The sequence below is a fragment of the Mustela lutreola genome, chromosome 2, assembly GCF_030435805.1.
Source record: "Mustela lutreola isolate mMusLut2 chromosome 2, mMusLut2.pri, whole genome shotgun sequence".
NCBI classification, from domain to species: Eukaryota; Metazoa; Chordata; class Mammalia; order Carnivora; family Mustelidae; genus Mustela; species Mustela lutreola.
Window position 1 is genome coordinate 11,942,281 of NC_081291.1, and position 26,659 is coordinate 11,968,939.

A 26,659-nucleotide genomic window follows, 5' to 3' on the forward strand; every position below is an offset into this window, starting at 1 on the left:
GTGAGGTTCTGGGGTGGGAAAGCACTTAGTGTGCCCCAAGGGCTGGAAGAAGGTCTATGTTGCTGGGGATAGGAAGGAACAGAGAGAGATGTGCTAAATGAGGTCGGCTTCCTCAAGGAGCCAGGATTCCAAACCAGATTCCAAGCCACCCTGGCCGCGTTCCAAAGCAAAGACTGTCCACGCCTCTCTGCAGCCTTTCCCCTCCCCCACCTGTGGAACTGCTTCTGCGCTGTTGCCCCCGTCGTCATGGTGATGGGCACTCCGTTTCACTCGCTGTTCAGGCCAGGAAGGAGTTGGTCGGTCTTTGGGAGTCCCTGCCCCTCCCTGTGGAGGCACTGGGGCCAGGCCGAGATAGCAAGCAGGGACAATGCCCGTGTTGGTACCCCCAGCTGAGCACAGCCAGGACACGCGCGTAGGGACTCGAGCATGGCGCGAGGCAGCCAAATCCATCATGCAGAAGGCGCACCACCTGACCGACCGCTGCGGGCAGGAGGCAGTGACCATGTGGCAACCCAAGGACAGCGTGAGGGATCCGCACGTGGCGCACCACCTCTGCCGTGCTGCCTACATCCTGCCCTGGCGCTTCCGCGTGGAGATGCTCAAGGGTGGCGGCACCTTAGAGAAGCCGCCGCCGGGCGAGGGCGTCACGCTGTGGAAAGGCAAGATGAAGCCCCCCGCCTGGCACGCCCGCCTGCCGCTGCCCTTGCACCGCGATGCGCGGGCCCTGCAGACTGCGGAGGTGGTGCACGCGCACGCGCGCGGGGCGCGCCTTACAGCTGCCCGCCTGTGCCGTGCGCAGCACCAGATCAATGGGCAGCTGCGGCTGCTGCTTCGGCAGCGGGAGGCTACGGACCGCAGGCTCAGCGAAGTGCGCAAAGGCCTGCTCATTAACCAGCAGAGCGGCAAGCTTCGGGGCTACCGGCCCAAGTCCGAGAAGGTGGGACCATCTCCCCTGCCCTCTCAGAGCCCGAGGCCTCAGCTCCCAGATGCTTGGCCGGGGGGGTAAGACCCCTCCCCATAGAGAGAACGCCCACCTGCACCCCAGGCCCCAGCTCCCAGAGAGTGAGGGCACAAGAAGATGAGGACGCTCCCAAGAGGAGATGCCTCGATTCCGAGCCCAGAGGGTGACCTCCCGAGAGGATGAGATCCTCAGCCCCCTTCCCTCAAAGAGAGTGTCTATTCCAGTCCTCCAGCTCAAAAGAGAAGGTGGGACTCTGAATCAGACTAGATGAAATTCTTCCCAAACAGCAACCACAGCCCCCAGGTCAGGTATGAAATCACCCACCCACCCCCAAGCCCAGAAAGTGAGACCCTCCCATGGGCTCAAGACCCTCAGTGTCCCAATTCCAGTGAAAACATACCCAAAGCCCCACACTGAGGAGAGTGGGTGATGTCCTCATCCTAACTCATGAAACTCTGCTCAAAATGGTGTTTTGTTCTGTTTTGTTTTTTAAGATTTTTATTTATTTGAGAAAGAGAGAGCAAGCAGGGGGACAGGCAGGGACAAGCAGACTCTGCACAGAGCATGGAGCCCAATGTGGGGTTCATTCTCAAGATCTTGAGATCACGACCTGACTGAAATCAAGAGTCTGGCAGTTAATGGACTGAGCCACCCAAGCATTCCTCCTTAAAATGATTTTTTAAATCCCAAGTCCTCCCCCAAAGCGTCAGAATGTGAGAAACCCTCCTCAGGCTTTTTCTAGGGAGAAGAGACCAGGTTCTGCCTACCGGTTGAAACCCTCGGACTCCAAGCCCCTGCACCTGAGAACTACTACGTCCCTAGCCAGAGAAAAGAGTGAAAGCCTTAGTCTCAGCCCTGATGAAATCCTCCCCCTAAAGTGAAACTGCAGACCCTCATCCCAAAAGTGGGGAACACTCCAACCTCCCTAAGGAGACATGAAAACCCCACACACCAGGTGAGATTCCTACCCCCAGCGCCCAAATCCAGATAGTAAGAACCCAAAAAGGCAACTCCTCATCATTCCTGTGAGGAGTCCCCTCTACTTCTGGTCAGGGAGAAAGGATAAGACCCTCACCAAGGAAAGGGGACCCCCAACCCCAGAGAATGAGAACAGCCTCCCCCCAAATCACCTTCATCCCATCTCACTGGACTCCTATCCATAAAAGGGAGAAGCTCCCAGCCCTACTCTCTAAAGTATAAGACCCACCCCAAGTGAGAGGCCCCTTGAAAGAATAAAGCCTTCTCAGATGAGGTCCCCAAAGAGTGAGAACACCCCCAACTCCATTCTCCAAACTTGAAGTTGATGGAGTTAGCAAACCCTCTACTATCTTCGAAGGATAAATCTCCCTCCAGCCCCCTCTGGAAGATGTGAGAGATTCTTTCCTTGTTTTCTAGGTCCCTGACAAAGCTGACAGTATGCTTAACTGGGAGAAGGAGGAGCTAAAGAGCATGAAGAGGAAGATGGAAAAAGATATGGAAAAATCAGAGACCCTGCTCAAGGTTGAGAATACCTAGGACCAAGTTGGGAGGGCTGGAGTTAGACCGAATAGGTGAACTGCTCTCACCTTGGGGACTGTAGCCACAGCAAACTCTCAACCCACTGCCCTGACACTCCTTGTATTTCCACTTTGTGCAATGGGAAAACTGAGGCTCTGAGAGATAGAGTTTGGCACCCAAAATAACAATGAACACCCTTCTGTGTAGTGCCCTGTGCAGTCACTGAGTTAACTTTTTTTTAAGATTTTATTTCTTTATTTGACAGAGATCACAAGTAGGCAGAGAGGCAGGCAGAGAGAAAGGAGGAAGCAGGCTCCCTGCTGAGCAGAGAGCCCAATGTGGGGCTCGATTCCAGGACCCCGGGATCATGACCTGAGCTAAAGGCAGAGGCTTTAAACCACTGAGCCACCCAGGCGCCCCCCGAGTTAACTTCTTAAAACTCTTCTGTGAAATATGAATTATGATCCCCTCATTAGAGATAGGGAAAGTGAGGCTCAGAGAGACACAGACTCACCCAAGGCATAGGGCTGGCCAACAGCAGGGCAGTAGCTTCAGCTCAGGCTTCTTTTTGTTTTCCATCTTTACCAAGGTATAACTGACCATTTAAAATTGGATATATTTTACACAACTTGATGATTTGATAAATGTATGCATTGTGAAATAATCACCATAATCAAAGTAATTAACATATTCATCACATCACATAGTTACCTTTATGTTTGTATGGTGAGAACACTTAGGATCCAAACTCTTACTCTGAAATACAATCTGAGGGTTTTGAAGGGGGTGGGTGGGAGGTTGGGGGAACCAGGTGGTGGGTATTAGAGAGGGCACGGATTGCAGGGAGCACTGGGTGTGGTGCAAAACCAATGAATACTGTTACGCTGAAAAGAAATTTAAAAAAAAAAAAGATCCAAACTCTTAGCAAATTTCAATTATAAAATACAGTGTTGTTTTCTATAGTCACATTGTTCTATATTAGATCTCCAGAACTTAATCATCTTGCAGAGCTAAAACTTTGCGCCCTTGACCAGCATCTCCCCATTTCTCCCTCCCCATTTCTCCCTCCCAGGCCCTAGCAACCACCATTCTATGCTCTGGCACTATGAATTTGACTTTTAGATATAAGTCAACTATAATTGAGATACTTCTGCATTTGACTTATTTCACTTAGCCTAATAATGAACCTCCAGCCTCATCTATGTTGTCACAAATGGCAAGCTGTCCTTTTTTAAGGCTGAATAATATTCCATTGTATATATTTTATTATATACATATTACATTATATATTCTATATCATATACTGTTATTCTATATTAACATAATACATAATATATAATTACAAAATATTGTAACATATATTAGTTATTACCTATTATATAACTTGTGTTATATATTATATTATATATTAATATATTCTATAACAATATAGTATAGCTTTATACTGTATATTATAACATATCCTATATAAGGTGTTCTATATATACTATATATAGTATACTGTATACTGCAATATAATACCTAATATATTACATGTATAATATATATATTATCTTTAATAGATATTAATTATAATTATCTTATATTTTTATATATTATAATATTATAATATATTATACCATAATATATTATAATTACATAATTTATTATTATAAATTTTAAATGGCTTCCACATGATATAAAATATAATTATATTATGTAATGTCATCATATAATTATTATACAATTATTGCATACTATATCATACTACATATAATATAATTTCTATATATGATATATATAATACAATATATTATATAAAATATTACATATTATAATACTACATCATTTTATATCATTATTTATAATATATTATGATATCAATGTTTTGATTAATACACTAATATTGTAATAATATATTTCACATTTTCTTTATCCACTCATCTGTCAAGAGACACTTAGATTGTTTCCACATCTTAGATATTGTGGAAAATGCTGAAATGAACGTGGAGTACAGCTATCTCTTTGAGACCCTGATCTTCTTTGGATATATACCAGGAAGTGGGAAAACTTCCTTATGATTCAGGTCAGGTCTTGAGCCTAGCTCTTTACACTGTAATATGTGTTCAGTCTTTGTTGGCTCCAGCCAGAGATGGTCTGTCACTACATCCTTCATTCTTGCAATAAGGACTTCTTTATGAGGGCACTAATAGAGGTGAGAGGGCGGCCAAGTTTGATGGAGTCTTTGGAACTGGTTTAAGTTAGCTGGTAACCTGTGTGTGCTTTTGACTCAACTATTTGACAAACATTAATCCAAAATCCTGGTGTCTGGGCTCCATGCTTGGCATTGGGGACAAAGACAGAGCTGGCCTTGCCCTCACAGAATTCACGTTATAAGGACATTCAAATAAGAGACAGATCAGGGTAGTGGGTGAGGTTGGGGGAGGAAATTAAGGAGCTGGTGCACCACTGTCCGTGGTGCTGAACCCTTTTGGTGCTCACCCCACGGACTCCCCAGGCCACTGTCATATTCCTTTAAATCTGGTGAGTCCTGAAAAATCCTTCAAGAAAGTCCAAAACTAACAAGGGAGAAGCCCCTGAGGGTGGACCCTGTAGGGAAGGGTTTGCAAGAGAGAAATGGGAATGGAGATTTGGGGGGAAAAGAGACATAGATGGAAACTGAGAAGGGCTACTGGAGAGGCTTGATGTACATATTTCTGGAGAAAAATTCTTACAACCCAACAGACCTGTTTCAATGTCAGATCATGAATGCAAATTGGCATTCAGAAATTTCCCAGTGGTCTCACCATGTGTGTCTAGAAGGTTTCTTGTCCCACTGGGCAAGTTATTTCATACTTTCTCTTGCTTCAAACCTCTCTCCAGCTCTCTGTTTTCCTCATTCTCAGTGAATGACCCCAGTGCATGGAAGCCACTAAAGGGAATCTCTCTCATTATTCCCTACCAATGATATAATTCCATCTATCTCTGTATCCACTTTCTCCCCATTCTCCTGCAACACCAATACTTCCATCTTTATTGGATTATTCTCACCAGTGAACAAAAGGGGAATTATTCTCTAATGGGTACAGATCTGTTTGGGATGATGAAAAAAAAGTTCTGGAAATGGATAGTGGCAGTGAACTCTACACTGAACTCTACACTGAACTCTACACTTAATGGTTAAAACGGCAAATTTTGGGGGTGCCTGGGTGGCTCAGTGGGTTAGGCCTCTGCCTTCAGCTCAGGTCATGATCCCAGGGTACTGGGATCGAGCCCCGCATCGGGCTCTCTGCTCAGCGGGGAGCCTGCTTCCTCCTCTCTCTCTGCCTGCCTCTCTGCCTACTTGTGATCTCTCTGTCCAATAAATAAATAAAAAATCTTTAAAAAAAAAAAAGGCAAATTTTGTTGTCTATTTAATCACACACACACACACACACACACAATCTCTGGATCCCATGCACCCCTCCAGATAATCTCCATTTCTCTGACCCCCTCATTAGCGCATCTTGTCTACACATGTTGACCCCATCACTTCTTTTGGGCAGGAACTGGATCAGTTTTCCCCACTGCATTCCCCACTCCCTGCTACATTGCCCAGCACACGGGAGGAACTTGATGAATATTTGAATAAATGAATGATCTTTTAAATCTATTTTTTACTCAAATGGATGAACCCCAAAGAGATTATATTCAGCAGAAGAAGCTAGACATAGGATACACACTATGTGGTTCCATTTATATGAAGTTCTAGATTTCAAAAGCATTTTCTTGAAGAGCTGAATAGTACATATTTTAGGCTTCGTGCAAAATGCAGTCTCTGTTACAACTGCTCAAATAGGCAAGTGTAGCAAAAACAGCCAGAGAAAAAATGCGCAAGAATGAGCATGGCTATATTCTATTAAAGTTTTAGTTACAAAAAGAGGTAGCCATTCCATAGGCTGTAGTTTATGGACACCTAAAGAACAGGCAAAACAAATCAGCAAGGCAGCTCTACTAAGGGATGAGGGAAGGGACACCAGGGATATTTTTGGGGTGATGGAAATATTCTATATTTTGATGAGGGTGGTATTTATATATGGATATATGTATATTTATATGTGGATAATATATAAATAAATATATATTTGATGTATTATATATTATGTGTTACAAATACAGAATAAATACATAATATATTATATAAATACATAATGTATTATGAATACATAATGTGTTACAAATACATACCATAAATACATAATAAATATATAATATATAAATACACTATATAAATTTATAATATATATCCATATATAAATACATAATAAATATATATAACTCCCTATATAAATACATAATAAATATATATACATTTATATATGGATATGTACACACAAAAGACTTGTTTTTTTTTATTTTCAGCACAACAGTATTCATTATTTTTGCACCGCACCCAGTGCTCTATGCAATCCATGCCGTCTATAAGACCCACCACCTGGGTTCCCTTATTAATTACAGTTTGCATTGTTGATCTTTCCTCCATCCTTGTACTTTGGCAGTCTGTGTCTTTAAAGTGGCTTCCTTGTTGAGAGCAAATATTTGGGTCTTGCTTGTGCTTCATTCTGGCAATATCTGCCTTTTAGTAGAGTCCTTAGATCATTTATAGGTAATGTAATTATTTAATTTGATGTACAATTGATGTACATCCTGTTATGTTTTTCTATTTTGTCTATTTTTGCTCCTTTCCCATCACTTAATGTGATGATTCATGCCCTCTGTTGAAATTTTTTTCTTAGTCTCTCATTTCATTTCCACCCATGATTGTGTTTTACTTTTTAAAATTGCCATATAACCTTTATTTTCCATTTTATTAAACTGTTTGGTAACATTTCTCATATAAATAGTATTTTTATATTTAAAAAGTTTTATGCAAGATATTTATTAAATATTATATCATTTTCAAGACAATAATTACAATAAATTTCCTTCTATTTATTTTTTTTATTTTTTTATTAATTTATTTATTTTCAGAAAAACAGTATTATTTTTTCACCACACCCAGTGCTCCATGCAATCCGTGCCCTCTGTAATACCCACCACCTGGTACCCCACCCTCCCACCCCCCCTGCGACTTCAAACCCCTCAGATTGTTTTTCAGAGTCCATAGTTTCTCATGTTCACCTCCCCTTCCAATTTCCCCCAATTCCCTTCTCCTCTCTAACACCCCTTGTCCTCCATGATATTTGTTATGCTCCACAAGTAAGTGAAGCCATATGATAGTTGACTCTGTCTGCTTGACTTATTTCACTCAGCATAATCTCTTCCAGTCCCGTCCATGTTGCTACAAAAGTTGGGTATTCATCCTTTCTGATGGAGGCATAATACTCCATAGTGTATATGGACCACATCTTCCTATCCATTCGTCCGTTGAAGGGCATCTTGGTTCTTTCCACAGTTTGGCGACTGTGGCCATTGCTTCTATAAACATTGGGGTACAGATGGCCCTTCTTTTCACTCCATCTCTATCTTTGGGGTAAATACCCAGGAGTGCAATTTCAGGGTCATAGGGAAGTTCTATTTTTAATTTCTTGAGGAATCTCCACACTGTTCTCCAAAGAGGCTGCACCAACTTGCATTTCCACCAACAGTGGAAGAGGGTTCCCCTTTCTCCACATCCCCTCCAACACATGTTGTTTCCTGTCTTGCTAATTTTGGTCATTCTAACTGGTGTAAGGTGATATCTCAATGTGGTTTTAATTTGAAACTCCCTGAGGGCTAGTGATGATGAACATTTTTTTCATGTGTCTGATAGCCATTTGTATGTCTTCATGGAAAAGTGTCTGTTCATATCTTCTGCCCATTTTTTTATATGATTACCTGCTTTTGTGTGTTGAGTTTGAGGAGTTCTTTATAGATCCTGGATATCAACCTTTTGTCTGTACTGTTATTTGCAAATATCTTCTCCCATAAAAGACTTGTTTTAACGTGTGGAGATATATATATGATTTATATGGATAAATATATGGGTATATATGGATCTATATACAAAATACTTGTTTTAATATAACTTTCAAATAACAGCAAGTATCAAAAAAATGCAATATGCTTCATTTTATAATGGCAGAAGTGGGATTTGAATGGGAGTAGGAGTTCAGAAGAGATAGATGTTGGTGAGGGAGATACTCAGAAGACAGCTGAGGGCTCCCAATGCTAATAAGAGCAGAGAAGAGACCCTGAGGCTAGGGGAGGGGATCTGCCTTGAAGGCAGCTGAGGAGCAAAGGACTGGTACAGGAAAACTATACATGTAGGTTCAGCCAGTGCCACCTCTCCCCTTTACAGGTGGAACAACTGAAGGGGGGGTTGGTTCTTACAGTGCCCAAGCAAAGCCAGGCACAGAACCCAAAAGAAAATAACACCCAGGACAGGGAAGCCACCACTGGTCCCTTCACCTCCTCCCCTTTCCACCCAGGGATCATTGAAGGCTTCTGGGCAGGAGGAGGGGTTTGGAGAGTGTCTGAACTTCCACCTGGAAGTCAGTTCTTTCTCCCAGTAACAATACTTGGAGAAGGTCAGTTTGGAGCTGGAAATGTTTTGCAGCCCCAGCAGAGAAATTTCTTCCAGCCACCTCTGGCAACCTCCCCACTCACACTCTGCCTTTTTCTCTGCCCCTCTCTGCTTCCTTCCCCCCAGGCCCTGGCATCCTGCCGTGACACTCTGGCCTTCTGCTGCAAGGAGAGGCTCCAAGCTGTGGACCTAATGAATCAGCCACTGGATAAAGTTCTGGAGCAGGCTGGCCGTCACTCCTGGGTGAACCTCTCCCACATCCCTTCCGTGCGCCCTCAGGGCCAGAAAACACCTCCCCCAGACCCTGTGGGCACCTATACCCCAGGTAAGCCCCCACAGAAAGGAGTCCATTGTTGTAGGTACCCTTGGGTGCCCACTAGGCCTCTGCTTCTCAGCCACTGCCTTTTCTGGGGAAATCCCCCTGCTCCCGACCAAGTGAGAAGACTGAGAACCCATATCCATTGAGGCCATGTTCTTTCTTATTTTTTTTTAATATTTATTTATTTGACAGAGAGATAGATCACAAGCAGGCAGAGAGGCAGGCAGAGAGAGAGGGAAGCTGACTCCCTGCTGAGCAGACAGCCAGATGCGGGGCTCGATCCCAGGACCCTGAGATCATGACCCCAGCTGAAGGCAGAGGCTTTAACCCACTGAGCCACCCAGGCGCCCCGAGGCCACGTTCTTGATTAGCTCTTGCCTTTGCACAGTCCTGCTTCCCACACACCTGCAGGTGAACACTCCTTCAGTCAATCTGGGACACTACTTTCGCCAACTCCACAAACAGCCCCTCCCCTGGACTTGCTACAGTTCCTTCAGTAAACCCCCTCACCCAGGGCCCAACACAACCTGAGCATAGAAAGGGGGACTCAGACAACCAGGATGGGGAAAAGGAGGCCTTGGTTCTCCACGCATGACCCCACCCTGCCCGCAGAGTGCGCCACGGCGCTGGACGAAGCCAAGCGACTGTTGATGGAGTCCAAGGACACCTTGCTGGAAATGACAAAGAACGAGGAGGACGTCCAGGAACAACAAGAAGAGATAAGCAATCGCGTGTGCGCCTCTCTGGCACAGAAGATGCGTGAGACCTTGGAACTAAAGGTAGGAGCGGCGTGTGCTACTCGTAGTTTGTGACAGGAAACTCGGGTGGACTAGAGCTGACTACAGAGAGAGGGACCCAGGAGCAGAGGAGTCCGGAAGCCAATGTGACCCCTCTGTGCTCCCGCCCACCCAGGAAAGAATGAATATGACCTTAGGACTAATGAGGGGAACTATCCATCGGTGCACGAAATTCAGCCAGGAAATGTACATCACTCGTGGCCTAATCAAGGTGTGCTGGGGCGCAAGAGTGTGCGGGGGTGGGGCCGGGATTGCTCGCCTAGCCTGGGCCTCACTGCTCCTCCGACCACACTCCGCCAGGGTCCTGTGTCAAAATGTCACCTGGAGATTCGAGAGAAACTGGATAGACCTCTGGTTCGAGTGTACCAGAGACACGTGGGCACCCAACTCCCCGAAGCCTCGCGCCTCGCCCAGGTACCCCCTCGGTGGCCCCTTCCTCGCCTTCCCCGGCCTCTCTAGGCACAGCCCCATCCCGGTTAACACCCCTTCCTCAAGCACATCTGACCCAGGTCTGCAAGTCCTTCAATTCCCATGAGAAGGGAGCCCTCTGGTATCCACACCTGTCTCAAAAAATTCTTCTCAACCTCTATCCGCCTCACCCCCCTCATGATACGGCCCTCTTTCAGCCTAGCTCCTTCATGCACTCCTTGCCCAGATGCTCTCCCACATCCCAGGTCCGCCCAGCCCCTCACTCTGCAGGTGCATATCCCCCCTCCGCGACAGGCCCGCCGGGTCGCAGGTTCTTTCAGGGGCTTCTGGCCCAAGCGTGTTACCCCCAATCTCTGCGAGTCCCGCCTCTCCTCCGGTGCTCCTTCCCAGGCCGGGACCTTCCGCAAGCACACGTGGCCCAGGTGTGCTCCTCCCCTTCTGAAGCCCGCCCCTTCTTAAAGATGTGCTCCTTTCACACGCACATCTGGCCCAGGCGTGTTAGCCCACCCCCGACTGTGCCGCGCTGCCCTTGCTCCGTCCGGTTCGCCCGGCCCACAGCACAGTCCCGCTCCTTCCCCAGGGTACTGACAAGCTGCAGCGCCACATCTCGCACGTGGAAAAAAACCTGAAGGAGCTGCTCGCCACGCACAAGAACCTCACCGGGAGCCTCAAATGCAAGAAGATCGGGTATGAAGTGGACTACAATGTAGTGCGCTTGCGCCTCCGCCAGCGGCACCCGCACATGTGCTATGAGCAGGCGCAGCGCCTGGTCAACGACTGGGACCCGCGCACGCCGCCCCGCGCCGAGCCGGACGCTGCCTCCAAGTGACAGACTCGCCCCCTGCAGCAGCCTTCCGGCCCAGTTCTGGCTGGACCTGAGGAGCTGAGACTTACAGCTCAATGGCCCTCCCCCTACCCTCCCTCAAAACATCCTCTAGCAGAATAATAATAAAAATGACAATAATTACCATTTATTAGGCACCTACTGTACATCAATCACTTACCCTACAACACCTTATGGGCAGTGTATCCTGGGAGTTAACAGGCTGGATCTGGGCGCCAGATTTCTAGGGTTCAAATCCCAGCTCCCCAATTTCAACTGTGTAGCCTTGGGCAAGTCACTGTCCATCTCTGGCCTCAGTGTCTTCACCAGTAAAATGGAAAGAATTACAGCATCCACCTCAAAGTCTTGTCATAAGAATACCGTGTAAGACTTGTAGAATGGTGACTGCCCAATGTTACACAGCTACTAAATAGAAGAGCTAAAATTTTAATCCCTGCATCTAAAGCCTGCACTACCAGCAAAATCTAAACTCCCCTCTTAGATGAATGCAGGTTCCCTACCCACTGGCTGTTGTTCATTAACATTACACACGCACTGGTGCACACACACCCAGTTATAGAACACAACTACCACAATGAGAACTGTATTTGCAAAGGTGTAGGCAGGATAGAGAAAGACCTCAATGGATAGCACTACCAAGGTGTTGGTAATTGTGGAGAACCACCTTTGCCACCCCTAAATCTGAAGAAACAAGGCAGTCAAAAGCAGCCAGTCTTCGATTCACAGACCTGTACCCCTGGGGATAAAAATATATGTTTATAAAAAATTAAAAATCCAAAAAAAAGCAGCCAGTCTTGCAGTGCTGCCAAGTGGATGCTGAGGGAAAAAATGTCCCTGCCCACCTCTCCTCATTGGCCAGTGTTCCCTACTTTTTTTTTTTTTTAAGATTTTATTTATTTGACAGAGAGGGGCAGCGAGAGCAGGAAACCAAGCAGGGGGAGAGGCAGGCAAAGGGAGAAGCAGGCTTCCCACTGAGCAGGGAGCCCAATGCGAGGCTAGATCCCAGGACCCTGGGATCACTACCAGAGCCAGAGGCAGACCTAATGACTGAGCCATCCAGGCGCCCTTTTCTTATTGGTTGGAGCTGAAGAGAAAGGGCACCCCAGGGTGCAGTCCATACATCCTTTGGGGTACAGAGCTGCCACCACCCTGTTGACTTTTGAGCCTCTTGCAGATCCTTCCTGAGACTGGAAATTATCCCTTTCCCTGCATCATTGTCCATCCATCAAGTCCCAAAACTTTGTATAGGAATGCAAGTACTCCTTTTGCATACAATGCCTCCTTACACCCTTGGTTGCAATCTGCCACCCTCATCCTTGATGACACAGCCCCAGCTTGTCACCTCTTCTCACCCAGTATTCCCCAACAGTGATTGCATAATCCCCTCTGTTGCCTCTGAGATTTCAGATCTGAGGTTCTCTGAACTAAGATTTCAACTGCTGCCCCAGGTCACAACACAGGCATCTTCTAAGACCCTCAGTGACACCATAAGGTGGGTGTCATCTTCCCATGGTATTAAGGAGTGCACTTGTTATGATAAGCCCTGAGTGTTCTATGTAAATGACAAATCACTAAGTTCTCCTCCTGAAACCAATATTACACTATGTTAACTAAAATTCAAATTAAACTTGAAACAACAAAAAAATAAAATTGTAAAATAAAATAAAATGGGAATGAAATACATTATCCCTTTAAAAAAGAAAGGAAGGAAGGAAGGAAGGAAGGAAGGAAGGAAGGAAGGAAGGAAAGGAATTGAAACAGTTTTCAGCCAAAAGAGTTTTGATGAAAAGAGTTTCTCAACCAGAAGCAATTCTGCCCCTGGCCAGGGGATATTTGGTGAACTCTGGAGGCATTATGGTTTGTCACAACTGAGGATAAGGGTTAGGCGGCACTGCTAAGTGTCCTGCAGTGCCCAGGGCAGACTTCCCTGTAACAAATAATTACTCGGCTGAAAATAGTCAATTGTGTCAAGGACTGGACTAAACTAAGTGCTTCTCAGAATCATCTTCAAAGTCAAAAAAACTTTCAACAGCTTTAATTTCAACAAATAAAAATTGCATATGCTCAACAAGTACTATTTAATGTTTGATACATGTATACACGGTGAAATGATCATCACGATCAATATAACATATCCATCACCCCACACTTAGTTACCAATTTTCTTCTTTTTTTGTGTGTGTGTGGTGAGAACACTTAAGATATACCCTCTTTGAAAATTTCCAGTATACAATACAATGTTGATAACCTAAGCTGCCATACTGTGCAATAGATATCCAGAATTTACTCATCTTGCATAACTAAAAGCTTGCATCCTTTGATCAACATCTCCTCCATGTCCCCCCCTCCCAGTCCCTGGCAACTACCATTCTACTCTCTGCTTCTATGAGTTTGTGAAGTCAAATACTCTTGAGAAAATTGTGGGAGGAAATACAAGATGCTGAGAGTGGTTATTTCAATCCATCCTTCTTTCCATGGAGGGTGACACCCCAAAGTCTCATCATAAATACTTCTACCTCAAACTCCAGGACCTCTGGATGATCCACAGTTTTCTCCATTAGGTCCATATATAGTGGTTCACGGTCTTGTGGTCAACCAACCAAACAGTAAATTATCTGCCCCATACACATGAAATAAACAGTGATGGAATTCAAACAAGAGAGTGGGGAATTAAAACCCCCATTATGAAATGGGGAAAAAAGTTGACATGGAGCAGCAACCAATGGTCGTTAGCAAATGACAAACAAGTTCTTCTGTACAAAATATTAAATAACTCTTTCTCTGGATGGCCAAAATTAACAAGACAGGAAACAACATGTGTTGGAGGGGATGTGGAGAAAGGGGAACCCTCTTACACTGTTGGTGGGAATGCAAGTTGGTGCAGACTCTTTGGAGAACAGTGTGGAGATTCCTCAAGAAATTAAAAATAGAGCTTCCCTATGACCCTGCCATTGCAGTCCTGGGTATTTACCCCAAAGATACAGATGTAGTGAAAAGAAGGGCCATCTGTACCCCAATGTTCCTAGCAGCAATGGCCACAGTCGCCAAACTGTGGAAAGAACCAATATGCCCTTCAACAGACGAATGGATAAGGAAGATGTGGTCCATATACACTATGGAGTATTATGCCTCCATCAGAAAGGATGAATATCCAACTTTTGTAGCAACATGGACGGGACTGGAAGAGATTATGCTGAATGAAATAAGTCAAGCAGACAGAGTCAACTATCATATGGTTTCACTTATTTGTGGAGCATAACAAATAGCATGGAGGACAAGGGGAGTTAGAGAAGAGAAGGGAGTTGGGGGAAATTGGAAGGGGAGGTGATTCATGAGAGACTACGGACTCTGAAAAACAATCTGAGGGGTTTGAAGTGGGGGGGGGTGGGAGGTTGGGGTACCAGGTGGTGGGTATTATAAAGGGCACGGATTGCATGGAGCACTAGGTGTGGTGAAAAAATAATGAATACTGTTAGGCTGAAAATTTTTTTAAAAAAATGAACTCTTTCTCTGGGAATAGAGAAATCTATTCTAGAATGAAATCTTCCTTTCATTCAAGAAGAATTTGGGATGTTGCTTAAGGGCGCATACTTACAACTTTTAGATAAATCAGGCTTGGAGATCTAATACACAGTACAGTAATGACACAAAACAAAACTATATTATAAACATCAAACTTGCTAAGAGAATAAATCTTCACTGTTCTCTCCACTAGAAGAAATGATAACTTTGTGATGCATTGATGATTAGCCAATCATGTTGCAACATAAATATATCAAATCAATATGTTGTACCCCTTAAGTTTACGCAAGTTATATGTCTATTTTATTTCCATTTTTAATGGTAAAAAAGAAAAACTCAGGAATAAATTTGAGAGCTGAGAATTTTTTTAACTTACAAGAGAGTCTCACCTGCAAAGAACCAACTCTCAGAACTAATATTTGGTATATATTTAAAAACTAATCCCACAGAGGTATGGTTATTTTGTTCAGTATTCTAATTGGTGGAGGGAAATAATAGTTCTTTGGTGTAGGGGTCAGTGTGGGGTCAGTGATGCGAAAATTTCAGCAGTACACAGTTTTCTTTTAAGGAGTCAGCAACATAGGGTTTTATTAGTTGTCTGTTGTTATATAACAAATTACCCCAAAACTCAGTGGCTTGAAATAACATTATCCCTCAGTCTTTTGTCATAAGGTCTCTCACATAACTGAAGGCGCGATGTAGCTGGGGCTCTGGTCTCCTGAAAACTCTTCTGGCGGAGGCTCTGCTTCCAGGTTTACTCCTCAGGTTATGGCAAGATTCAGTTCCTCACAGGTTGTTGGCCATATGGGCCTTTCCAACATGGCAACTCACATCATCGGAGTGTGAAAAAGAAGGCAAATGAAACAAGTCAGTCTTTTTGTAACCTGATCTCAGAAGTGACATCTGATCACTGTCACCATATTCTATTCATTAAAAGCAAGTCTCTAGGTCCAGCCCACACTGAAGGTGAGCAGGCGACACAAGGAAATGAATATCAGGAAGTGGGGACCCTTGCCAGCATGTCAGAAGCTGCATACCACAGGGCCCAATATTTAATCCATTTGAGGATCTTTAAGCAAAACTATGGAACAGTTTAGGGAAAGACAAGGTTTACTTTTGGGGTAGTTTTCTCAGGATACAAGGTATTTTTGTACGTTGTGCATAATGTAGCCATGATGGAAATTTAGATAAGCTAAGGCTAGATTGAAAATTCTGCTTTCCCACTTCGCTCTTTTCTTTTGGAGAAATTTCTTTGTCCACTGTCTGCCATGATTTCTTGTTTGGCCTCTTATTTTGCCTCAGGGTCTTTCTTGTTCCTTTTTCTCCAAAAATACATTTTAGGTGGTCATAAGACATGGAACCTTGAGGAAGGAGGGTGCATATCTCAAAGTTTGCTTCCTGCCAGTATCAATTTAGAGCCAGAGATGTTTTGGGGGTTTGAACAATCATAGGCTTTTTGACAGAAACCATACTTGTAATTTTTTCAATAATGGGCTTTTTTCAAAAAGTTAGTAGACTTTCTGTCTATTGATTTCTGGTGAGTTCCATCTGTGATAAATAACTATAGCCAACAAGTTCATCCACATATACTTAATATGCCTAAAAATTCTACATGGCCTTTCCCTCTTTCTTTCTCTCTCTCTCTTTCTCTCTCTCATCAAACTCTCCTTCAGCAGAGCTTTCTCTCTTACATCCCTGATGTTGGCAACAACCACCACCACCTAGCTCCAAAACATTTTGTCACCCCAAAATGAAACCTATACCCATTAAGCAATCACTCCCCATCCCCCTCCCCCAGCCCCTGGCAACCAGTAACCTACTTTCTGTCTGTATGGATTTGTCTATTCTGGACATTTCATGTAAAAGAAATCATACAGAGTGAGACCCACTATGTCTAGCTTTTCACTCAGCATGTTTTCTCCTCTTTCTGCTTGCATATTGACTGACCATTCTGAGTCTGCTTTATTTTTTAAGATTTTATTTTAATTCCAGTTAGTTAATGTACAGCATAATAGTAGTTTTGGGTATACAATGTAGTGATTCAACATTTGCATGCAACACTTGGGGTTCATTACTAGTGTACTCCTTAATCCCCATCCCCTATTTAGACCATCCCCACACCCTGCCCTCTGATGGCCATCAGGTTGTTCTTTAGAGTTAAGGGTATGTTTATTGGTTTGCCTCTCTATTTCCCTCTTTGTTCCTATGGGTTTTTTTAATTTTTATTTTTTTTTATTTCTTTTTAGTGTTCCAGAATTCACTGTTTATGCACCATACATAGTGCTCCATGTAATACAGTGCTCCATGTAATACCCACCACCAGGCTCACCCAACCCCCCTTCCCCTCCAAAACCCTCAGTTTGTTTCTCAAAGTCCACAGTCTCTCATGGTTTGTCTCCCCCTCCAATTTCCCCCAACTCACTTCTCTCCATCTCCCCATGTCCTCTATGTTATTCCTTATGCTCCACAAGTAAGCAAAACCATATGATAATTGACTCTCTATGCTTGACTTATTTCACTCAGCATAATCTCTTCCAGTCTCATCCATGTTGATAAAAAAAAGTTGGGTATTCATCCTTTCTGATGGAGGCACAATACTCCATAGTATATATGGACCATATTTTCTTTATCCATTTGTCCGTTGAAGGGCATCTTGGTTCTTTCCACAGTTTGGTGACTGTGGCTATTGCTGCTATGAACATTGGGGTACAGATGGCCCTTCTTTTCACTCCATCTCTATCTTTGGGGTAAATACCCAGGAGTGCAATAGCAGGGTCATAGGGAAGTTCTATTTTTAATTCCTTGAGGAATGTCCACACTGTTCTCCAAAGAGGCTGCACCAACTTGCATTCCCACCAACAGTGTAAGAGGGTTCCCCTTTCTCCACATCCCCTCCAACGCAAGTTGTTTATTTTCTTGTTAATTTTGGCCATTCTAACTGGTGTAAGGTGGTATCTCAATGTGGTTTTGATTTGAATCTCCCTGATGGCTAGTGATGATGAACATTTTTTCATGTGTCTGTTAGCCACTTGTATGTCTTCTTTGGGGAAGTGTCTGTTCATGTCTGCTTTTTTTTTTAAATAGGACTGTGCTGACAACAGCAAGAAGCAGTCAACACATTCCAACACTCTGAATTATTTTAACTATTTCCTCTAGAGCTACAGACTCTGCCCCCATTGTAATTTACAGCCTTATCAAGTTTAATCATAGCAAAACATGAGTTACCAGCTTTCCCGCACGTACCTGTGTGTCCTCACCACTTTTTGCTAAGCCAGATTTTCTCATTTGTGGCACTGTTGATATTTGGGTCCAGATCATTCTTTGCCTTATGGGGCTGCCCTGTGTATTATAGGATATGTAGCACCATCTTTGCCTCAGTAGATGCCAGTAACATCTCCCTCCAGCTCAAGACAACCTAAAATGTTTCCAGACTTTGCCAAATATCTTGGGAGGAAGGAGTAGAATTGCAGAGTTGCCCCTAATTGAAAATCACTACACTAAACCAGTGTCATGTATTTGCAGTTCTGGTACCAAATTTGTGGTCTCCTGTGTTTGTTATGATATAGATGTGATTTTTAAATCACATAAGCCCAGTAAAATGGAATAGCAAAGTAAAATTCCACATAGACAGTCCAAGACCAAAGTAAGGATGGAAGCTTCATGATTATCTTGCTCTAGCTTTCACCTTGTGTTCCACCTTTGCCCCTCCCCACACCTGTGGCTGGCAGGAAAAGAAGAAGAAGAAGAAGGAGAAGGAGGGGGAGGGAGAGGGGAGGGGAAAGAAGCAGAAGAGGAAGGAAAGGGCATGCTTATCCCCTTTAAGGGCATGACCTGAAAGTTGTCAATACAAATTCTGTTCATTCAAAGTGGCCACGATTTATTCATGGCTGCAAAGGGGCCTTGGAGATGTGGTCTTTTCCTGGTGATTGTATAGCCAGCTCAGGTCTATATAACTCTGCAATCAGAGGGAGTATGAATTTAGGAGGAAACTTGAAGTTTTTGTGACATTCTGCAGCCATCAACAAAGGCTTACTTGAGGCTGAAGCTCTTGAGGGATTGCTTGAAAGATGGAATAAAGAGTTGGGTGATCAGAATAACCACGGGTGCGATAGGGGCAGGCATCTCCGTTCTCACAAAGTTATTAGTCCTTGGAATTCTGTGGACCATGGGGAAGAACTTTCTGGAACCCAGAAGGAGATGAAAGGAAAAGGGGCCAATCATTTCATTTTATAAGTGGAGAGGCTGAGACCCAGAAAAGAGGAGCAATTCAATTTGGGTCTCAAACTGAGCTTGTAGCAGGTTAGGCTAGATTTGAGGTCCCCCAATTCCCTGATGAGAGCTCTCTCAGAGCCCCATTCATTCTGTAAAGCTGTGGTCTGAAGAATTAAACCATGAGGTTGTGGCTTTGACATGTATAAAGCAGGACACCCTTAGATCCTTGAGAAGGAAAATGTGAGCTGAGGCTTGGTTGGAAAATCCAGAGAGGCTAGGTATGGCTATAGAATCATATTTTGGCTAATGAAATGTAAGTAGAAATGTTATGTACAATATCCCTCGTTCCTTTAAAGGAGAGGAAGATGCTTTCTCCTTTCCCTTTCCTCTTTCCTGCAAACTGGAATGTAAGATGTGATGATGGGAGCTGGAGCAGCCATTTGGGGCCACAAGATGAAAGCTGCATATTGATAGAAGCCTAACAACAAAACAGAGTGAGTTTAGTTCCCTGGTTGTTGAGTTTGTTTCCACTCTGAACCATCTACTTCTGTTTTTACCTGAAAGGAAAAAATGACCTTTTATTTCTTAAGCAAGTAGTAACAGCCACATGCTTTACCAAATAATATATTATTTAAAAATATATGATTTCTTTTGGTTCCTACTTTGTGCTGGAATGAGAATTGCAGGGCCCCCTATGTCTCTTTCTTCCAGAGACATAACCATCCACCACTGAACAGCTATCTGCTCCCACCTCCCCCAGTTCATCACCTGATTTGCTTACCAACTCCACCCTTAACATGTCCCTGCCAATCATCCTATTTCTATACAGTGAGAACTGCATGGGACTTAATGATCCCTGTTTTCTGGGGTAAGCTCTGAGTGTCAGGTAGCTTGGAAATAGCAGACCCATCTTGCTCTGAGAAGACACTGAATAATTCTCCAGCCTTACCCTTTTTCCTTGTATGCTGCAAAAAGTAGTAAAGAATATGGACGCTGGAGTCAGATATCAGTTCAAACCCTGGAGCAGCCAAGTATTCTCTAAGAAACCTTAGCCAACGTATTTAACTTCTCCATGCCCATTCCCCTAACATATAAAACTGGTCAGAATAACAGTTCTCAATTCACGGGGCTATGAGAATTCAATAAGATGATACATTTAAAGTGCTTAGAAGAGTGCCTGGTACACAGTGAACATTCTATAAAATAGGACAAATTTTGACCTGAGTAATAAGAAACGTTATAAAGGAGAGGCATGGGGCACCTGGGTGGCTCTATCAGTTAAGTATCTGAATCTTGATTTTGGCTCAGGTATGATCTCAGGTTTGTGAGATCGAACCCCATATCAGGCGCCACACTGAGCGTGCAGACTGCTTGGGATTGTCTCCCTCCCTCTCCCTCTGCCCCTCCCCACCCACTCATGCTCTCTCTCTCTTAAAAAAAAGAGAGAGAGAGAGAGGAGCAAGGTGTAATGCATGCATAAAACTAAGGAGATCTTATCTACAAGAGAGAAGGCAGGTCAGGACAGACTGCCCTGAAGAAGCTGACATTAAAGCTACCACCTGATCAAGAAGATGTGGTATATATACACAATGGAATACTATGCAGCCATCAAAAGAAATGAAATCTTGCCATTTGCGACAACATGGATGGAACTAGAGCGTATCATGCTTAGCGAAATAAGTCAAGCAGAGAAAGACAACTATCATATGATCTCCCTGATATGAGGAAGTGGTGATGCAACATGGGGGCTTAAGTGGGTAGGAGAAGAATCGATGAAACAAGATGGGATTGGGAGGGAGACAAACCATAAGTGACTCTTAATCTCACAAAACAAACTGAGGGTTGCTGGGGGGAGGGGGTTTGGGAGAAGGGAGTGGTATTATGGACATTGGGGAGGGTATGTGCTTTGGTGAGTGCTGTGAAGTGTGTAAACCTGGTGATTCACAGACCTGTACCCCTGGGGATAAAAATATATGTTTATAAAAAATTAAAAATTAAAAATTAAAAAAAAAGCTACCACCTGAAATATGAACAAGAATCAATCAGGTTTTTTCTTAATTTCTTTTCAGTGTACCAGAATTCGTTGTTTATGCACCACACCCAGTGCTCCATGCAATACGTGCCTTCCACAATACCCACCACCAGGCTCACCCAACCTCCCACCCCCGCCCCTTCAAAACCCTCAGACTGTTTTTCAGAGTCCATAGTCTCTCATGGTTCCTCTCCCTCTCCAATTTCCAATCAGGTTTTTAAAGGATCCTGGGAAAGAATGTTTCAGAAAAAATGAACAGTCTGGGCAAAGGTCCTGGGGCAAGAAAGTATATGAAATAAGTTTTGGCAAGAGTGTCGAGAAACAGGGACCTTGTGTACTATTGATGATAACATAATTTGCTGTAGCCACTATGGAGAACAGTATAGAGGTTCCTCAAAAAATAAAAATACAACTGCCCTATAATCCAGCAATTCCACTTCTGAGTATTTATCTGAAGAAAATGAAAACAGTAACTCCTTAAAAAGATACTTGTGCCCCTACATTCATTGCAACACTATCTACAATAGCCAAAATACAAAGGCAACCTAAGCGTCCATTGGTACAGGAGCAGATAAAGAAAATGCGGTATCACATACACATGATGGAATATTACTCAGCCATAAAAAAGAATGCAATTTTGCTATTTGTGACATTATGTATGAATCTAGAGGGTATTATCCTAAGGGAAATGAAACAGACAGAGAAAGACAAACTCTGTATGACTTCACTTATGTGTGGAATCTAAAAACAAAACAAATGAACAAACAAAACAAAATAGAAATAGACTCATAAATGCAGATAACAAACTGGTGATTGCCAGTGGGGAAAGGGATGAGGAAGGTGGGTGAAACAGGTGAAGAGGATTAAGATAAGCAAGTCCCAAGAATATAATGTAGGGAAGATAGGGAAAATGGTCAATAATATTGTAATAACTGTGTAGTGACAGACGGTAAACTAAACCTATCATAGTGATTATTTTGTAATATATAAAAATATCAAATCACTATGTGCTATACCTGGAATTAATATCATATTGCATATCAAAAAAATTAGATTTCAAGACAAGTTTACCAACAAGGATCTGACATTTTATGAGAGAGACAGAAAAGAAAGGATGGAGGGAAGGTGGGAGAGAGAGAGGAAGTAAGAAAACAGTGCATTTGGGAAGCTGAAAAATATTTTTAGACAGTGGAGGATGAGGCTGGAGAGGTGTCCAGGGACCCAGTGTGGCAGATCAGATTCTGATTTGTATGTGGTTCAGATGCTTCCTCCCTTGTACAAATTTAGTGTAGGACCCCCCTCTTCTGCATATGCTTTATTGTTTTCCTCACATGGTCTCTATTAAAAAGTTCCTTTCTTCCATTAAAGAGGGCAGGTGTGGTGATGAGCACTGGGTGTTATACACAACTAATGAATCATTGAACACTACATCAAAAACTAATGATGTATTATATGTTGGCTAATTGAGTATAATTAAATATATATATATATATATATATATATATATATATATATAATAAAATAAAAAGGAATGTCACTAGTGGCTAAAATCAGCAACACAAGAAACAATAGGTGTTGGTGAGGATGCAGAGAAAGGGGAACCCTCTTACACTATTGGCGGGAATACAAGCTGGTACAGCCACTCTGGAAAACAGTACAGAGGTTCCTCAAAAAGTTAAAAATAGAACTACCCCATGACCCAGCAATTGTACTACTAGGTATTTATCCAAAGGATACAAAAATACAGATTCAAAAGGATACATGCACCCTGATGTTTACAGCAGCAATATCAACAATAGCCAAAATATGGAGAGAACCCAAATATCCATCAACTGATGAACAGATAAAAAAGATACACACACATATAATCATATGTATATATGGTATATATAACACCATATATGTGTGTATGTACATGTATATATTCATTGTGTCTATGTATATGTGTTTGCATACACACACAATGAAATATTATTTGGTCATCAAAAAGAATGAAATCTTTCCATTTGCAAGGATCTGAATGGAACTAGAGGATATTATGCTAAGTGAAATAAATGAGTCAGAGAAAGACAAATACCATATGATCTCATTCATATGTGGAATTTAAGAAAGAAACATATGAACATATGGGAAGGGGAAAAGAAAAAAAGGAGAGAAGGAAACAACCATAAGAAACTCTTGGCGGCTCAGATGGTTAGGCATCTGCCTTCAGCTCAGGGCATGATCTCAGGGTCCTGGGATCAAGCCCTGCTTCAGGCTCCCTGCTCAGTGGGTAGTCTGCTTCTCCCTCTCCCTCTGCTGCTCTCCCTGCTCGAGCTTTTTCACTCTCTCTCTCAAATAAATAAATAAAATCTTAAAAAAAAAAAAAAAAAGAAACTCTTAATAATAGAAAACAAACTGAGGCTTACTGGAGAGGAGGCGGGTGGGGGATAAGCTAAATGGGTGATGGGGATTAGGAGGGCACTTGTTATTATGGCCAGTGGGTGTTGTATGTATGTTTGCATTGACAAAAAATTCAGCAATCTATCGTTATACTTGAGGGCTCAAGTACTGTCCAGATCAGCAGTCTTGAGTACCCAATCTTTATCAACAGACATCTAAAGAGGTTCACTCCCTTCAGGATACTTACAAAGCCCCTGGTCTAATGCCTCATGAATTGGGAAAATACTCCTCTTAGTTTGATTTGAGAGATCTTGGAGTGACATATATCTCTGAGTCCTGGCATTGCCACTTGAAGGAACTGGAGGTCAGTGAGAAAATCTGATTCCATTTCATTTGGAGAAAAGTGTATGCTTTAGGACAGAAGGCTGCAGGGTCAAGCCCTATGTCTGGATCCATTCCCACCTCGGACGTCCTCCCTCCTCCACCAGCCCAGAGCCTCTGTCCTCATTGATTCTCTTCCTGAGCAACTCTTTCTCACTCCCCCCATACCTTCTCACACCTCTACCCAGAAGACACCCACTCAAGCACGTCCCTTCCTCAGGGAAGCCTTTCCAGATTCCTTAGTGGTCTTGGTTGGCCTCAAATTCTCCTAGAACCATACTTCTCTCCTTCAACATACTTACATTAACTAATCATATATTCATTAGCATAATTATTTTACAGGTATCCTCCACTTTTCAAAAGTTCACACTATACCATCCTGCTCTTAAGAAAGACCTACATCAGTACCCGTTTTTCCTAACTAAAGGAAATTTGAAGAGGATTTCTGCTTTTATGAAAAAAGGTGAAAAGTGAAAATAACATTCAGCATTTGTTTTGCAGGGAGCAGTTATAGAAGCAGCGCACACCCCAAGTGGTAGGAGCGTCCGCAGCAAGCTCCTTCCCTGGGGACTGCTCTCAGCATCTCTGCATCAAGCCACAAGAGCGTTGAACCGTGTCTGTGGGCATCTGTGCCTTATCTCAATTTATTTTGTGCATGCATTAGCAATACGTGCCCTAAAGTATCAGAAAATCCTAAGAGAGGTTATTTTGGGGGGTCCTAAGAATGTTCAAAAATTTTTCCATACAAATTAATAGCAATTGTTTCTTCATTTTATGTCATTAGGGTTCAAGAAAGGTTTCATAGGAGTGCTCTGCATTGGGAGAGTGGGAGACACCTGCTAATGACTGTCTCCATTGAGTAAATACAGTCCAGAATGGCATGGACTGAATCTTAATTTTCTCCATTATATTCACCATGCCTGAGACATAGTAGGCTGCTAATAAATGTGGCAGGAAGGTAGAGAAGGGTAGGGGGAAGGAAGTAAGGATGTTCTACCTAAAAATGCCCCATCCTCAGTGTGAGAAAAAAAAAATGTACACTTTCTGTGTAACACCATTAAGTCTTCCCGCAGCTGGAATGGCTCCATGTCTTGTCCCCAGTCAGAAGACCTTCAAGGCCAGCATTTGGATGATCTTATTTCACACATACACTTTCCACTTAGGTTAGAAAGGCCCCCAGAAGCTCTTGATATCTTGCCCATAGATTCCCCCTTGGGATTCAAGATGTCTTATAAATTGATGTGTAGCTGACCATATCAGGACCTCAGCTCTGTGAGCAAAGACTCTTTGCAGGCAATCCTATTTTAATCCCTCTTTCAACAGTAGATTTCCACACACTTGCCAGGATTCTCTCTCACTTATTCCTTCCCTGCTCTTTCCTCACCCATTTCTGAACGCAAAAACATGTTTGTGCTCTCCATGGCAAGAGCAACCACAATTGCAAATTCTGCTTGTTCATGCCAGTAATATGTTATAATTATTCTTTTATCTGCATCTTGTGCCTCATAGAGCACAACTTATAGACATCATTAATTGCTATTAAGTCATTGCATCTCACAGTAGTGTTAAACTTGTCTCTTCCCAACAGGCTTGGCTCAGCCCATAGATAGTATCAATTTGTGGTCACCCCCTTCCCCCTTTCCTTTGCTCCACCCTCATTATGAAAAAGACCTACAGTGCACACCTCATGCAGCTTCCAAACCACCAACTGGCTGACCGGAGGCAATCTCTTCATGTACAGTGAAGAAGCAGGTGTCCCAGGGTGTGTCAGGGGCTTGTCTAGGTCTCAAACCAGCTAGTGGAGATCAGTTAGGGATCTGCAGCCACTGTTCAGGTCATGGATATTGGCCATCTCAACTAGGAAGTGTTATTGGAGAGAAAAAGGTGAATCCAAGAGGTATTCGGGAAGTAAAATAGGGCGTTTTCTAAATAACAGACACTTTTTTAAGTGCTTTGACTATATTAACTCCTTACAACATTCAAGCAAAATGAATATTACTGTCTCTTCTTTACAGACATGGAAACTGAGCATCCAGAAGGTTATATTATTTGTCACTATGTCAAGCATCTAACCCAGGCAGTCTGATTCTGAAGCCTATACCTTTTACCCTTATGCTTTTGTAACACCAGCTCAATTATCTGCTTGCTATAAAGTGAAGATTACCCACTTATTTTCATCCCCAATACCTGCACCCGCTTACACTCGCGCGCGCACACACACACACACACACACTTATACACACATACACCTACATCTACATCAGATTGGTAGTGTTGGGAGCAGCTGAGACATGTAGATACCTACAGGGTAGACCAGACCAGGAACTTGGCCATGCACAGTGGGCTCACTCAATCGAGGTCAGAGAGAGAACTGTTTTTGTTATCAGACCTGCTTCAAGTCACACTGAGCAGTTTGGGCTAGCTCATTTATCCTGCTAAGCTTTTGACCTTCTCAGGCTGGACTTGGAGTAGTCGTCAAGCCCTTGTATGATTTCTTTTTCATTCATCTGACCCTTGAAACATGGAGGAAGGAAAGTAAGAGGCCTCAGAATTCTGAGAGAGCAGCCTTCTGAGTTCAATTTACTTAACTTTTTTAAGCCTCCGTTTTCTACGTGCAATTTCAAAGTTGTCAGGATCAGAGTTCCCATTCTGCAAATGCTCTGAGTGGGTGCCTGAAAAATGACAGCCACACACATTTGCTCCCCATTGTATTTCGTGCTCAGTGACTCACAGAACTTTGATATGTTCAGGGAAGAAAGG

The 26,659-nt window shown here is 43.2% G+C and overlaps 1 protein-coding gene across 1 annotated transcript; it reads left to right on the forward strand.

Annotated features, from left to right (window-relative positions):
- Positions 1-205: 205 nt before the first annotated feature.
- TEKTL1 (tektin like 1) lies at positions 206-11,477 on the forward strand. The gene is made up of 7 exons (XM_059165147.1): positions 206-937; positions 2,357-2,461; positions 9,108-9,306; positions 9,913-10,079; positions 10,213-10,308; positions 10,398-10,511; positions 11,107-11,477. The coding sequence occupies exons 1-7, from the start codon at positions 368-370 to the stop codon at positions 11,353-11,355; spliced, it is 1,500 nt and encodes a 499-aa protein (XP_059021130.1). The 5' UTR covers positions 206-367; the 3' UTR covers positions 11,356-11,477.
- Positions 11,478-26,659: the final 15,182 nt, after the last annotated feature.

Excerpts from the sequence above, each read along its gene's own strand:
- TEKTL1 (XM_059165147.1), top strand. The coding sequence starts at position 368 with ATGCCCGTGTTGGTACCCCCAGCTGAGCACAGCCAGGACACGCGCGTA. Across the intron at positions 9,307-9,912 it reads TGTGGGCACCTATACCCCAG|AGTGCGCCACGGCGCTGGAC; the intron begins GTAAGCCCCCAC and ends CCCTGCCCGCAG. Across the intron at positions 10,309-10,397 it reads TCACTCGTGGCCTAATCAAG|GGTCCTGTGTCAAAATGTCA; the intron begins GTGTGCTGGGGC and ends ACACTCCGCCAG.